The sequence below is a fragment of the Paralichthys olivaceus genome, chromosome 20, assembly GCF_024713975.1.
Source record: "Paralichthys olivaceus isolate ysfri-2021 chromosome 20, ASM2471397v2, whole genome shotgun sequence".
NCBI classification, from domain to species: Eukaryota; Metazoa; Chordata; class Actinopteri; order Pleuronectiformes; family Paralichthyidae; genus Paralichthys; species Paralichthys olivaceus.
The window spans coordinates 13,187,861-13,204,694 of record NC_091112.1 but is presented as its reverse complement, the minus strand read 5'-3'; the positions used below and the strand labels follow the sequence as shown (position 1 = coordinate 13,204,694).

At 41.5% G+C, this 16,834-nt stretch overlaps 1 protein-coding gene across 20 annotated transcripts in view; it reads right to left on the bottom strand.

Annotated features, from left to right (window-relative positions):
* The window catches only part of adgrb2 (adhesion G protein-coupled receptor B2), a 208,001-nt gene that overhangs the window by 98,856 nt on the left and 92,311 nt on the right, over nt 1-16,834 (bottom strand). For 19 of the 20 annotated variants that reach the window (XR_011239554.1, XM_069516268.1, XM_069516278.1 and 16 more), the window contains 2 exons: nt 10,275-10,355; nt 7,800-7,988 (listed from right to left, as the gene is read on the bottom strand). Coding sequence is in view for 19 of the 20 variants with exons in the window: in XM_069516268.1 (XP_069372369.1) it covers nt 7,800-7,988; nt 10,275-10,355 (270 nt within the window). In the remaining variant the exon portion in view is untranslated. The remainder of the gene's footprint in view (nt 1-7,799; nt 7,989-10,274; nt 10,356-16,834) is intronic. The other variant, XM_069516272.1, reaches the window with a different exon arrangement.

The window sequence follows — 16,834 nt, the reverse complement described above, 5'->3', positions numbered from 1 at the left end:
AACAGTGGAGATGAAGCTACGCTGACAGAAATTGAGGGAAGAGAGAGAAGAAAAATAGAAAGCAAGATATAGAGAAAAGGAAGAACAGAGGGAGGGTAGGAAAGCTAGAAACAGCAGGATGAAGATTGCTGGTGCTGTGCTGAGCAAAGCTAAATAAATCATGGCAATAAATAATTAAGTCTACGCTGTAAAGGAAGGCTCAGAGGAGTTGGAATAGAAGGGAGGCGAGGGAGGGAGAAAAGTATGGTTATATGGAGAGCTGGTAAATACTGAGATATCAACAGAGCATGGGATCAATACGTCTTCAAGATGATGCACAAAGTGGCTGTATGTTGCAAGAACAGCAGAAAAGAATTAGGGTTGAATCAAGATAATGAGCTATTTTGTGTTGCTTTTTTTTTCTTTTATTAATGAAATGCTTTTTCAAGTGAGCGCATTTGTGGGTCTTACTCAACTGCAGCCGTTTGCACCAGCTCTGCTTATTAGGATCAAAATTCAAGTATCACAAAAGTGTCTTTTAAGTGGAAATTTACATTTCACTTAATTTAAACAGGGAAATTAGTTATCACAAAATATTAACAACTGCCAGATAGAGCAGAAACCAACTGACACAGCTAATATTTGGCTAGGCTAATGTAGCAGAAAGGATACTTGATAAACATGGTGTCAAATACACATGTGTTACATACATTTCTATATAACATAGCTAATACATTATTAATTAATTAATTAATAATTATTAATTTCTCTAATGGTGCAGCCCCAAATTTGACATGTTATCCAGTAGAGGCTTAGAAGTGGACTATGGCACTAAATTGCTGGTACAACCCAATCCTGAACTTTCAATGTTTTTGAGGTTGACAATAATTTACAAATTTGTATAAGATTTGTGTGGCGTGTCATAACATAGCCAAACATAACCAATACCAATTAGATAAAGTCAAATTGATGAATTCATTGGATCAATGGTCTTTGCAATGGTTGGGAGTGTGAAACAGTACCTGAGAAAGGTGGTATTTTAATGCAGTTAATAACAGATGTGGTGAGTTGAAGCAGGAAGCAACTGAACAAAAAGATGACACCAAAAACACTGTCATTCTATACATTCTACTAAAGACCTTCAGTCCATCTATCTCCCCAGCACAACATCAAAATCACCTCTTTATTTATCAACCCAAACAAGGTGGCAAGAAACCTGCGTGTCAGGTTTCATGAACATGTATCTTTTGGTCATTCCTCTTGCACAACAGAAAAACCAAGCAGTGCTTGACTCCAGCTCTTAGTCCAGGCCATGGTTATCTATACCTTCCACTGCAACACTCCCTCTGGTGCGACTCCCTGTATGGACACTGAAACCCAGCAGCTCATCTAGTCTTCAATCGGCTAAGAAGGTCACGTCACCCCGCTGCTCATCGACCTCCGCTGGCTAGTGGCTTCCTATGTCTGCATGAATCAAATCCAAGTCACTAATACATGCGGCACATACTTAAACAGAGTGAGACACAAGCAGACACTCCTGCAAACGGGAGATTTCTCCAACAGATTATGACGCAACATGGTGTTTTAACTTTGTGGTTGCAAAAGAAGCGATGCTACACTAATCCAGGAACGTGGACTTGAGTTCAGTGGATGATTGTAGAGAGAGGATCTGCGTTTGAGTGATTGGAGAAGAGCAGAATCACAGCAGACCGGTGACGGGGGGGGAAATAGCCACGGTTGTTTTTTGAATGTTCAATATTTTATTAAGGAGTGTGTTGAAGTAAATGTGAGTTTTAGTTTTTTTTGCCGTGGTATTGTATTGAGTATGGAGATTCGTGGAAATGTCATGGTATCTGTATCGACTTCTAAATTTTTGGATTGTGACATCCCTATCTACTACTGTACAGAAGCTCAGTGTTATCCCTCAGTGATAATTCACTTCGGATAAAAACATCGACCATTTAAAGTACTTATGATGTTATATTTCCAAAATAAACTGAATCCAACTGACTAAATGGTAATAATAAAATAAAACTGGCAGGCTCAAAGTGCAGGCAGATTTCTTGGGGGTACCTCATTCCAAATTACAAAACCTTCTCCAGAGATGGAGGCAAACAGATTCCACTATAATAAAATAACAGAGAGAAAATATACAGTTCAGTCAGAGTTCTGTTATTTAGTTGTTGTTTTTTACAATAACACTACAAAATTGCTTGTACGTCATTACTTATTTATCCAAATCGAATCTCCATCTCTCAAACTAAGTACAAGTCTATCTGAAGCCTGACTGCGCAGAGCCAATCAATTAGCCTATAAAATCAAGCTTGAGGCAGCTTTGGGACTAAGACACATTAAAAGAAAATATCAGTTCGAGATGGGAAAGAGGGAAGAGAACTGCAGGAGCAGATAAGCAAATTGATGAGGAAAAAACACGACAAACATATCTCCAGATAATGGAATTAGGGGTAGTACACCCTTGATTGGTGACAGAGGAATTTTGAGTCATAAACACAGCAGCACATAGTAATTATAGTAAATATATGGCCTATGTTGGCAACAACTGCATTTCCATAACACAACACCGCTTTATATCAGCAGTGAACATTAAAGAAGGAGTTTATTGCCATCCAGGTTGCACTCACACAGGGAGGCAGAAAAGGGCATGTTTACAACAGCAAGAGCAGAAGAAAACTGATCAGCGCTAATCAAATAACTATGTGACAGACCTGAGTCTCACGACACTCAGATACACGAACAAGTTCAGGAACTCCACATTTTCATCTTTGCGAGAAAAAAGAAATGTACAGGAAGGGAAGAACTTGAACTGACTTTCACCTGCCTGGGTTTATGAGGCAAATGCAAATAGGCACAGAAAAGGCAAGATACAATGTCAAATATACTTGAATGTAATCATGTATGCTGTGTGACACTGTCAGCTCTGAATTTCTGGTTTCGAGCTTTGAAAATGCACAACTCATAAATGCACGCATGCCTCACACTGATCATAAGCATTACCAATCTTTACGGGCAATTTCATGCAGTCGTAGCAAAGCATGGCTGCATTTTATAAAACTATGCATGAGTGTGTGTGTGTGTGTGTGTGTGTGTGTGCGTGTGTGTCATCTGCATGAGTCCGCAGTCTCTTGTGTGGTGTTGAAGCGTTTGACTACACACTGACCTGGACGTACCATATTCATAATGCACCATTGTTCCGCACCGTGTTTTAAATGTCACTGAATCCGTGGCAAATGAGCAGAAGATAAACAGAAGCAGGGGAGTAACTTAACTTTGCACGCTTTGGGGCATGAAAGCCTTCACATCATATTGTATGTGTAAAAAAAAAAGTTAATATGCCGGACCAATTACCGCCTTGTTTGCTTTGTCAAGAGCCAGACCATTACTTAAAATTGATTGTTTGCATCACCTTAATTTAGGAGTTTTAACCATGAAAAAATCCAGGAGGGGGAAAAAAAAGAGTATTTTCACTTCATTGGTTTTCTGTCCAAGCTACTTTTCTGTGATGTTCCCTAACTCGCATGCAGACTCACACACAGCACACACAGGGGCATGCATGGAGAGATGCCCAGAGACATATCCACCCACTCTCACACTCATAACACAGCCATGCTTGTAAGTCTCAACATATTCACAAATATAAAATAAATAAAAACTACTCAGGCAAACCGGTCTACAGTACGAAACTAAGTATGCACACTGCACTCTTCCAACTTCAGGACACTCTGGGAAAAAACGTGCAAGTGTGCGTTGACTAACATCTCACTTATACGATGCAGATATGCATTTCACACAGTCAAACCAGTGGCTCTTTAATACGAATATTTGACGATCCTATTGAACTGCCAGATTTTTGAGTGGGATTAGGTAAGATGTGTCATTGTGACAGTGACGTAAACTAGCCAAGTTATTCCTGTGAGCATGTTAGCTATGCTAACGACTAATCATACATGTTTTTACCACTACTAACTATCAAAAGCTGTGATTTTGAGCTGTAGAAGCAGAAGGTAGAAGATTGTAAACAATATCTTGGTGCTTGCTTGATTGAGCCGCCTCCATCTCCTGACAGGACCACTTGCAATAGCGGAATTATTTTACCACAGAGAGTGTTGTGTAAGCGAGGAACGCTCATGCCGCAGCTACAGACCAAAATGTCTCCAGAAGAAGCTGCAAAATCTGATAAATTGAAAAAAAGTGTACGAAAAATAGATCTATATAAAATTTAAAAAGTCAATCACATTAAGTTCATTAAGTACTTTAATGTGTCTTTGCCACCACCCCCGCATCCCCTAGTCTAGTTGAATTTGGTGCGATCCCATTCAGGCGGTCCCCGGAGTGCCCCGACACCCCTCCAGAGCCACGTCAGAAAACATCAGAGGAGTGAGGCTGAAAAAAAGAAATAATAAACGGAACATAACACAGCAACCAATATCCCATCAAAGGAGCGGCTGAGGATATTAATATCAACACAGAATGGAAAATGAGGCACTTAGACATACAAATCGCGTTGGCACATTTGCATAAAAACAAGATTAGCATATGCACCGACAGGGAAGGAAAATGTTTCCTGTCGCTTCCCTTGTATTTTTTCCACTTTGTGTTTTTTTTTGAGGGGGCGTCGGGATGCATCAGTAAACAAACTGCCTTTTCACTCAGATGCGAAGGGTTACATGTGCTAAAAATGTACATATATAATATACATTTTAAGCACACCCCAGACGCTCAGACAGAGGATGCTCACAATGCACACCATCATTGTGTGACACATTTATTTTGCTCACTTAAATTCTCAATAAATATGATTAACAATGCTGACAAAGGAAAAGAAAACTACATGCTGGTGGCATCAACAGACGTATACATAATGTACATGTGGGTAGAAAGACTCTGCACTTTGAGGATATGCATGAACACACACTGGGGGAACACACACTATATGTGGAATGGTTGAAAACATTCACACAGAACAGTTTGTTCTAGTTGGAATATGTATATCGTAACACTGGGACATATTTCTGGAGACAGGAGGGAAGTTTATTGCGCTCAACTTTATCAGAGTGCTCCACACAGTACCTCCGTGTTCCAGCTTCTTCAGACAAAAAGGGCTACACACCTGAACGTGCGTTACCTCAACAAAACCACTGACATTCCAACACAACTCCTCAAACTCCACAAACCAGCAGCATGCAGGCCGACTGGGCAGATTGGCTACGATCTACATATATAGACACTACTGTGCATCTCATTGACTGTGTGTATGAAAAAGACTTTAATAGTGTGGTTGGCTTTGCTAATGTGCATCTGGTTAACCACCTCCGATAGAGAGCAGCAAGTGGATGCTTCCACCGTGCTTTCCTCTGGGAGCTTCACACACCGGGCTTCATGAGGCCACGCTCTATGAATTTGATTTAGAATGCCTACATCCATTCAAATAACCAACAGGATTTATACCAGCGGATGCTACAGACATGAAAACAGCATTATGACACATCATAACCCAAGGGCCACTTTAGCCCTCTTCTTAGGGATAAGCCACTTTGTCAAGATCATACTCAAACCTTTGGATGTCTCCTGTTACAAAAGTCCCATATCCATCAATCTTAATGCAAACAGTTGACCTCATTCAGACCTGGTATTTCCATTTTGAGAGATTCAATCATAAGTGGTCGGCACTAGGTTCAGGTCTGTACGCATCCACATTTGCAATCGGATCAATCAAACCACACTGGGAGGTGCTTTTTTTTTTTCCACTGTGTGAATGCAAATGCATCACGGGCCACAAATGAAGGACCGCCTACTCAGCTGACGTCTCTGGCTGGCTACAGTTTAAAGGTATTTTCATGCTTCTCAGTGTCAAGAATAAAAACACTGACCAATACATTGTGACCGCCTGCTGTCGTTCTCTATCTCTCTTGCTTGCTCACACCGACACACGCAAACATTATCATCAGACACATTTGTAAAGACTAGGTAAGACAACATTTGTTCGTCTGTTTGTCCCATTGTAAAAATTTGTTTCTGGATTACTTTAATTGAAATCTTTAAGGCAAATAAAACACATTCATTTCTGCATACTCAATTAATGCAATTAATGTTTATTTATTCATTCACAAAATACTTGCCAAATTACCAGTGTAGCAGTGAATCTAAGAGAAGTGTTGTGACCACACGGGATTTCACTTTAATTGCAATCAGTAAAAACTGGTGTTCAAACCAGAAGCAGAACTTGTTCATTATTCAGGATGAGCCGTGCACAAGTTGCCGCAGTGACTTAAGCCAGACTGACTTTGTTGTTGAGAGTTGCTGAGGAAAAAAAAAAAACAGATGAGATGCTCTTCTCTTTCTTCTGCCTTTGTGTAGCAGGCAGATAGAGCTGAATACATCCACTCCAAATGGCAAAGCATGTGTGAATGTGAGACTTGAATTCGACCGGTTACATATATTTTAGGAGCTGCCATCGCATCTGACAAAAATCCTCTGAAATTGAAGTGTGGCTGTAGTTATCCTTCTAATTAGTATTTCATAATGTGATCACGTGAACACATATTTATTCTGTAAATCCAAATACCTTCAGAGGAGGAATCTGCTAATTGCACTCTGTTGAATCAATATTTTATCAACACTATCCATACTGATGACACTGATGCAGAGAGAGGGACCCGATGGGGGAAATGAGAACAATGCTGAAAGAGAAGTGAAAAAGCTGAAGACAGAGAGGCCTGTTAGTCTGAACTTCTGAGCTGTGGCAGGTCTAATAGACTTGCTGACATGGAGCTCAGGTGTCATGTCGGTCTCTGTGCGTCTCTCTCCCGATATTCATTTCTCTCTCGGTCGGCCGGTAGAGTGAATTGAAATTGAAATGTTGTTCTTATTCTGAAAGGTTTTCTCATTTCTGCTTCACCATGGTTAGATTTCGTTTTTGCTTGAGCAGATCCCATGTGATATGAGTTGCTGTGTGTGGTGGTGTGTTCGTGTGTGTGTGTGTGTGTGTGTGTGTGTGTGTACACCGCCTACCTTCTTGTTTCACACAGTCATTATTTTCTCCAGTTTGACAGATTATTTACAACACATTGTAAAGCAAACACGGATGAGTGAGGTGCAAAGCAGGAAGCATGCGGCTTAAAGCTGTGCTTTGTTATATTTGATGTTCCCCAAGCAAAAACAACATTAGACCGAAAGAATATTCATGTGCCGCATATCTCCGTCCATGTTATGAAAAACACATATATTTGAGCAATACTCTGCAACAATGCTCAACTTTGTTTTTTTATTTTCTTAACATTGTCAAGTTGGGAACATATCCCAGCATGCACCTTTGTGAGCTAGGCACCCTGGAGGGGTAGGGAAACAAAAAACACAGCAAGTTCCTCCCCCTTGCTTCTCCCAGAGTAAACAGCATCATGCAAACTGCATGAAGATGGCGACTGAACTTTCCTCGTACTCGCTGTGAGAGTAAACAACTCACTGGTGAGAACCACCGTGATGTCAACTGTTGTTTTGAAGCTGTGAGTTTAACATTCTGTCCAGTGCCATCTTGGTTGTTTGAAGTAACCATTTTTGGAGTGAGAGGTGAGCCTGAGGACGGTAAACACCCACCTAGCTGTCAATCACACATAATCCACAGCATCCATTCTACTCTAAATTTGAAACTAGTGATTGAGACATTACGTCTGCATGAAAATGTTTACTGACGTAATAAATCAAGTGAGAAGTCCAATCATTTCTCAATTTTCAGGCACGTCTGATTTTGGCTTCATTTTCCAGAATCTACATCCAATTGTTTATCCAGTCTATGGTCAACATACCTGTGCCTGTGATCCCAGGGTCACCCGGGCAGGAAGCCGTGTTATTGCACATGCGTGTTTCCCTCAGGGCGCCGCTGCACAGCGTCCCATAGGGCGAAGAAACGCACGAGCGCGTCCTCACTTGCCAGCCTTGCCCACATGTGAGGGAACACACACTCCACTGTGACCACTCCTCTGCTGCAGGGTCACCTGGTGTAAGAAGAGAAGATCATTATCCATATTCTCAGTGGCTGCTCTTGTATTGGGTGCTAATGTTCGGAGCAGAGAAGGTCAAGGGAAATGGCACTTTTAGTTATTTGAACGTGATCTAAACTCTATGGATGATGGCTCAGGACAGAATATGGATTATTTTATATGATATTCTGCTGTGTATATAGTTGTTATAAATATATTTCTGTAAAAAAGAGGTGTTTGTCTTTTCTACGACATTTTTAGTTCAGATTTTTTCCCACAACCAAAAGCAGCAAAACAAATTTGCTTTATTAATTTCTGTTGGAAATCCTCAGAATGTCCCCAGATCTTTAGAGAAATTATTCGATTGGCAGCAGCAGCACTGAAATATCACACCAATAAAAAAAGACAAAAGAATAATCTATTAAGAATGTGACAGTTGAGGAAAAGGCTTTGTGTACAGAGCTTTCGTACTTATGTTTTTTTTTTTAACCTGGACGAGAGATTTTGAGGCCGGTTAAGATTCCAGATTGATCCTAAGGGAGATGTAGGAGAACGCTGCTTGTGTAACTCTGTGTCATTTACTGGCTCGAAGCTGTAGCCTGATATGTGATGTTACCGCACATGGTATGAATATGCACGATAAGTGATTCGCAATATTTAAGCCCTATAATGCAAATTAATCTTGACTGAATATTCATGAGGATGATGACCCTGTTAGAGACGTGTTTTGAGGTGATACTTGTTGAATTATGGTAACATGTGTGATCTCACTGCTGAAGGGCTTTAGCCCTAAAAGCCTGCATGTGTGTGTGTGTGTTCTGTGAGTCTGTGTCGTTGTGTATGGAAGGAGCCATACAAGAATTAGTGTTCAGACATGAGTGATTTTCTGTGTTCTCCAGGCAGCGTGTTGAGACTGCCCTGTTGTTCCCTCAGTGTTACAATTCTGAAAAGCCAAAATTACGAGCTGAATCACTCCGCTTCTATCCCCCTAAATTGTTTATGAGCGCCATGTCCTTTGATGGAGGAGTCATCACATGGCAAAGAAGGAAATCTAATTAATTGCATGTCCGTTAATCGCATTACATCTTCATTAACATGCCGTGAGTCAGGGGCTTAAGCTCGTCATACATGCCTGGAGGAACGGGAGAGCAGGGGAGAGGCAAGGAGGAAGGAGGGGGGAGAACAGAGGAGAAGGACAAGACAGAGCCAGGGGTTTCCCTCGCGGTCGGGACTCCCTCCTCCGCACAGCAGTACCGGGGAGCATTAAGAAGCGGTGCATGTATATGTGAGGGATCTGAAATTAGTATACGACTTATTCTGCTGTGGCTGGAGCCGGCAACATGTATGTATAAGGCAGATTTGTCTGCATATAGAAATGTCAGCTCCATGAATAAATATTTCTTTTCCAATACTATAATTATGTATGATTTTGAAATCCGGGGGTTCTACAGTGCCTCAGAAATGAAATGTATAATAATTACCTCCAACAAGGAGGTTGTGTTTTCACTGGCGTTTGTTTGTTTGTGTGTTTGCAGTTAGCAGGATTATGAAAAACTGCTTGATGCTTTAAAGTTACAGTGTGTAGAATTGTGATATCTAGTGTTGAAATTTCATGTTGCAGCCGAACATCCCTCACCTCACCCTCTCCTTCCAAACATGAAAAAGAAACTGTGGCAGCCTTCAATTGTCATAAAAACTCAAAGGGTGTTTAGTTTGTGCAGTCTGGACTAATGTAAAAAACACGGCGGCCAACGTAGAGAGGCCCCTCCATGTAAATATAAAGTATTTGAATATAAAGAGCCTTTTCATACAATTTAGATGAAATGAACTAGTGAAAACATCATTATTTGACATTAAATAGATCCCTTTCACCTAAATCTTACACACTGGAGCTTTAACAACAAACTTGGTGACAGGATGTGGTATGAGTCAGGAATGAACCCATTCAATTTTCATCCGGATCCACATCAGGAGGTTGATTAGACCATGCTCTTGAATAAATATATATAAATCAAAAACATGTTTTTGACGATTTTAATTGGTTTCTCATGGATCGTGATGGAAAAAAAATATCTGACATGTTTTAGGAGACTGATATTTATGAGTGTGGGCAATTTGGTGCAGATCCAAATATGAATCTGTTTCTAGTGTATTTAAATGTGATTTCATACGGGGCTGGCTGGGCCTTGGCAGAGGTATGAACTCTCATGAGTCTAGTTATTTGTATGAAATTCCGTATTTTAGCTGAATATTCACCCTGTGCAGGTCTAGCTGGAAGCTACTCTCCCACACACAACTCACCTGTTTGTGCCTGAAACACACCTGGCTGGTCGGCTGATCGTGGCCTCTGTGTCTTCACCTTTAGATCATCATCATACGGATCTGAAATAGACAAAATATAAACTTAAATTACTCTTTTCACATATAGGTTGCATTGCAGTATATTTAATTTAGGTGTTGGAAGTCATTACTGGCGTAAAAAGATGCCTGGTTTGTTTGTTACGTGTTATTGTGACAGCCTACAGAAACGTGGTTTTGAAGCTTTGGTAAATAAGTGATAGCACATCCAAAACACGACTCTGGCAAAATAAAAATACAAACGCCTACAGTTCCTTGGCTTGATTCATTTTGCAGAATATTTAAAGAAACATGCTGCTGCACTTCAGCACACGTCGCGCAGGAACAGATAACAGAGTGTCAGGGCTGCAGAATCATCTCGGAGAATCTGAGGGAACTCATCCCTGACTGGCTCATTAGCTCAGAGGGAGAACATGGTCTGTAAAACGGTGTGAAAATATACAGATTGAAATTCAGTGGGAGAGTGTTCACAGGGCTGTGCATAGGTAAGCAGAAGTTTCAAGAAACCGTCCATATCTCTATATATATAACATGCAGCGACACTGGAAGAAAGCCTGTGTTAGAGAACTCATTTGAATTCCAACATCTCATGCACTGTAAATGGTGAACATCTGTGGGAAAGTGAAATCATGCAACATCTCCAAGTTGTTTTTTTATCTCATTTAGTGCAAACATACAGAGGCACGATGCTCTGTGCAAATGCATTTTCAGGCTTAGTTTCAGCAACACAAGACTTAATCAACTCCCTCGGCAGGGGAAGCAATCTTTGATTTAGCTGCTGTTTTTTCACTTGGGTACCTCTCGCCCATGGGATTTTATTGTCTTGTGGTGGTTGCATTAACGCAAAGGAAGATAAACAGTGTATCTTACATCCCGCATGCTATCTACAGAGGATGTGACACACAAACACACACATACAACCATGAATGTCTGTGTGCCGAGGCTCTGTCGTGATCGCTCAAACACCCGTTTACAACCAGCACTCTTATTTTGCCTTTCCTTGACTCTCCCTCCTACCTCCTTCTCGTGTGTGTTCCTTTGAGCAGGGACACTTGTGCTGGAAGGCCTAAGTATGATATTTTACCCCATCAACGATTTAATCATTTGTTTTCTTGGGTGTCTAAACTCAGCTGGCTGCCGCCCTGGATTTAAAAATAAAAAAGCAGCTGGACTTGCTTGAGGTTATTGTGGATTTTTCTCGTCTCATCTCAAGACTTCTTTAGTGGAAAATAAAAACTTCTTTAAGATCCTCAAACAAGCCTTTCATATGTGACTTAAGAAACAATGTGTGTGTGCGTGTGGGTGGCTCGTCTCATTTTGTTTTACAACGAAAGTAGGCAAAAGTGTTCTGAAGGTATTTTAGAAGATGTTGATTTGCTCCATGGCTTCATTTCCCAGAAAACAAAGACAAGAAAAAAGAATAGTGCTGCATCTGATGTGACAATCAAACCAACAGTAGAGATGCAACAGCCCTGGGGCTCGAGCAAGATCTCATTATTTAGCCACGTTCGTGCACAGAAGAAACATGTTTTAAAATAAATCTTAAAAACATGGAATCATGCACCAGCATATACACCAGCTCCAGCGTTTGACTCGTGCCTGCTCATGCTCAAATTCAACAAGATGTTAAGTTTTTGAGTTCAACACTTCTTCTTTTAAGATTTCAAAACAAATGCACTGATTTATTTTCAGCGAGTGACTGAATAAGTGCTGGTCCCAATCCGGGAGATTCTGAATCATCTTCTGGCAGAATCTGGCACAAATTAAGCCGTGTGTGGGTGTATATCCTACGCTGCTGCGCTACTGAGACACAGAGGTCAGTGAAGCAGGACAGACGAGTAATGTCTCACATAAAATGACCAGTGAGGGCTTCTTTTCTCCTTTCTCTTTATTTCTCTCTCTCCCTTCCTTTTACAGTGTTTGTCCCTCTTCCTTGCTCTCTTGTTCTATTAGGTCTATGGCACAGAGGAGGATTTAGATGAACACCGCTGCAGAGTCCGGCACAATCAAAAGTAAAGATCAATATGGATAAACCCCCCGAGAGTGCTGACCTTTAGAAACCCCGCTATATTGTTTAATGTTCTGGACTGCGCTTTAATGGACACATCATCACACACTTCATCAAATCGTCTTGCTCGCTCTTCTTCTTCCCTCTGTGTTTTTTCATCTCTGGGGGAATTTTCCATCTATATCTGGCAGTATCACTTCCATTCGCTGGCCGGGGTTGATAGTCCTGCGATTGGTCCGGAGCAGAGGTGGAGATACTTACAGACGCTTGAGTGAAGTGAGTGATCTGTCAGCGTAGTTAAATTATGTCTCATAATCTAATCCCTGACAAATGGAGAGGAGTCGTCAGGGGACGGTGTCAGTCTGTTGTGAGGACGTTTGAATCGACAGACGGTGGGGTGTGCTGAAAGCAGCTTGTGTGAATCCGTCTTTATTCAGCTGACTCGACGCTGAAAGAACTGAGTTTTAACCGAGGAACCTCTTGTCGCTGGTTTTCAACAGGTTTCATCCGTCTGTCAATCTCAAAAAGAAAATATTTTTAGCGTCTAGGTGCATCTTGCAGTTGAGTTCATCCACCTCGAGACCAGCTGTGTACAAAGTTGCACTGTGATATTTTAGGTTCACGGTTATCAGTGAAGAGTTTACTGTAATGGACAAGTGGTGTGCTGAGAGTGATTACAAGGTTATTGGTGTCAGTTCCCACAGAGATCTTCTTTCAGTTCAAGAGCAAAGAGTGAAACATGACTGTTAAGTGCAGTTACTTTAATTTCCATGGTGTAAATAAACAGTTAGCTCAGTCTCCGTGAGGTCCATCATTTCAGCTTCCCACGACCATGATTTGTGTGAGATAGCGTAGAGGTCAGTGTACTGTGCGATCATAAAATGTCAGTGAAGCCAGGGGAAGTGCACATAAAGTCATAATCTGTGACATTTTCATTTAAAAGAAAGGTCTTTCTGTGTTGTTTCCTGATGCCAAATTACATCCAATGAAAAAGTGAAATGACGCCACGAGGCATTTCAGCTGGTTAATTTTATGAAGGAAAAAGAACCCAGCAGCATCATAGCTCTGCAGAGTGTTTTTTTCTGGGTATTCTTGGGAAACCATTTGATTTGCTTGCCGAGTCGGAACCCAGCTGCTGCGGATGAAGCAACGGCATCTCAACCAGCCTCGTCCACTTTTTCATTCAAGGCAAGTATCACTCTGAAGGCAGGGATGTTTTTCTCAGCTTCCTCAACTCAGTGTGAGGAACATCAGGCTACTCACAATGAACACACACACAAACACACACACACACACACACAGACACACACTAAAGGTTGCAGGCATGCACACAACACACAAAACATCTACATACACAAAGAGCAATGACTCCAAAGCTCAAATATACCTTGATGTGGCATACACACATACACATACACACACACATGCTCACACACACACACACAGATACACACATGCACACCAACACAATAGGGAGTAAATATGGCAGATAAATAAACGTCATGCAGTAAAGCGGTTTTGAAACCCAACAAAGCAGGAGGCTGGGGAAGGGGATTGTGGCAGAGCCAGTTAGAGCCACAGGCTCCTTTGTCAGACTGAGCCGGGATTTAAGCCTGCTGGGAAGACTGCATGAATATGTGTGGTGTGTGTATGTGTGTGTGGCTGTGGGAGAGCACAGGATAATATGGCAAAACAGCTGTGGTAAGTAAATGGCATGCACAAAAAAACATATTGGCACGGAAATGTTGGCTGTTGACTAATGTCACCTCTCAGTGCAGTGTACATGATTGAATGCACAACCTCCCTACTAAACACACACACACGCACACACACACGCACACACACACAGAGAGAGAGAGAGAGCTATTTCTCAGCCGTATATCAAATCTGAGCTTATAGCTCTCTGGTGCTGTCCATTTACTCCAGGGTCCATCGGGGAGAGTCCAAACTGATAGAAGTGCACCATAATGGACTTTTTATAAGCTACTGGACGGACAGACCCACTCCATCTCTCCCTCTTTCACCTTTCTCTCTCTCTCCCAGCAGCAGATATGAGGAGGAAGGCTGAATCAGGTTGGTGTTAGACAGAGTCGGTCTGATGACGGGGACCTCACGGTCATTTGTGTGCCTTCAAAATGGGTTTGAAATCTAGTTTTCTAAGTCCCACAGGCTGACAGTTGTTTTTGTTTCACACCTACACACACACAAACACACACACACACACACACACACACACACATAAATACGCACACAGTTCAACACAAACCCTGCTATATACTTCCAAACTGCCAAATTGGCTTTGTTTCATTTCACTTTCATTCTCAATCTCAAATTGCCCTTTTTCCCCCATTTTTCTTTCTCTTATTAGATATTTTCAAATCTTCCAACTCCCACACCGCAGTCGTTCGGTCTATCATCCTGCCCTCCACCCCCTCACCCGCTGCCTTTCTCTCAGCTCTGTAACAAGATGAGAATTCAGATGGATTTACAGTCCAGCAGAGCTACACAATCAAAGAGCAATCAATGCAAGGATGGCCAGAACAATTCAGCAGTTCATTCGAAGTAGGGTAAGCAAGATTACAGCACTGCACTGGCCTGATCAATTACACACAATTACACCCATGGTTTAGCATGTTTGTGGGGGAACCTTTTTGTGAAGTGAGTTTACAACAGGCTGGTTTAGCGTCAATCATGGACGAATGTGAAATAAGCTGGAGTTCCTGGTGAACTTGTTGGTGCACTTTGTATCCCAGCCTCACTCTGACACATGGTCACGGCCGCTGAGTGAAAACCTTGAGTCCACATTAAAACATCTCATTATCTGATTGCATAACGAGGAACTGTCCCCAATGTAAACAAATGAAATAATTAAACTCCATTAGACAAGAAATCAGCGGCAATCGCAGATACCGTTAAACAAGAGTAATCGTCTACAGACAAGCTAATGGCTTCATGAGGCTGTACGGTACTTAACAACTCTGCTTTTACGCTAGCATCTGTATGATAACATGGTCACAATGACAATGGTAACACACTGATGTTATCAGGTGTAGAGCGCTTTGCATGCCAGGATTTAAAATGAACATATTTTTAGTTGTGCAAATATAATTTTAAAACTAAAATAGCAATCAATTTCAGCCAAAACCCAGCAGTGCCCTTAAATTCAATTGCACCAAATTACACGAACTCATAGATATCAGTCCAACCTCCTTTATCTTAAAGGAAAAAGAAAAAAGTTAAAGAAAGTTAAAGAAAAAGAAAAATCTTGGATCTGCTTCTGTCCTTATTCGTGCCACAATTGAATGGGCTATTTTGGGGTATTTCTGTTGACAGTCAAATGGACAAACACCAATTAAAACATAACCTCCTTGGAGGAGGTAATAACACTTTTGCTTGATGATAAAACCATAAAAAAGAGATATTACAATTTTTCCTGTGGGGAACATAAATGTCTGCACCAACTCCTAACAATCCATTCAGGAGTTAATAAAAATCTAATTCAAAACCACAAATGTGTGCCTCATAGTGGTGCGATAAGGCCCAGGGATTTCCCTCTGAGCATGTCTGTACCAGATGTTATGGTTATCTATAAGGTAACTGTCCAGACACAAAAACTAAACATGTCAGTCTACTGGATCCAAAAAGGGTAAAGATGTATCTTCTGGGGACTATGAATGTCAATGCCTGTTAGCATACATCACTTCAGGACCAACTGTTTTTGATATATCAGACTGGACCAAAACAAAAATGGTGGACTGACCACTCCTGCAGTCACACTGAGTTTTTGCTACATAGTGCACAGGTCCGTTTTTATGAACAAATGGGAATTTATGGAGAACTATTAACAGCAGGGCTGTCATTTATCTTCTTTCTTGTGCTTTACAGTATCAGTGGCTTCTGAAAGGCTGATTAAGCCTGAGCTCGGAGGGCTTTGCCGCAGAGAGAGGAGCTTATAAGCCCTTACACAGATTTAAGACAGAAGGGTTAAATTGTGAACTCAGCTTCTTTCTTTTTTTTTTTGCACTGCATCTCTCCCTTCACTAAAGATCTGCCAAAAAATTCCACCTGAAGACATTCGCTGCACTGAATGTGTCACTTCACAGACGGGCTTCACACTCGACAACACTGATATGTATGTACATGACACAGCCACACAAAAAAGATCAATTACTGCTCACATTCGCCTCTGCAGTGGGATGCTGTTGCCACAGCAACACCGTCATGCTGACGCCGTAAAGAAATGCAGGGGATGCGGATGGAGGGGAGGATGCAAGGGGGGGCTTGCAGAAGGGGGGGGGGGGGGCTATAAATCAGTGTCCACACTGGGTCGCTGGTCGTGTGTCTGATGGGAATGGAGAGGTGTATGGAGTCGGCAGATGCTCGTTCTCAACTGTGGTGAACGGCAGCTGCTCTTCTGTTGCTCTGCTGCGACTCAAATATTCCTTTTTATTTGCCTTTTTTTTTGGCTTATTTGCTCTGTCACTTGAATCTTTTT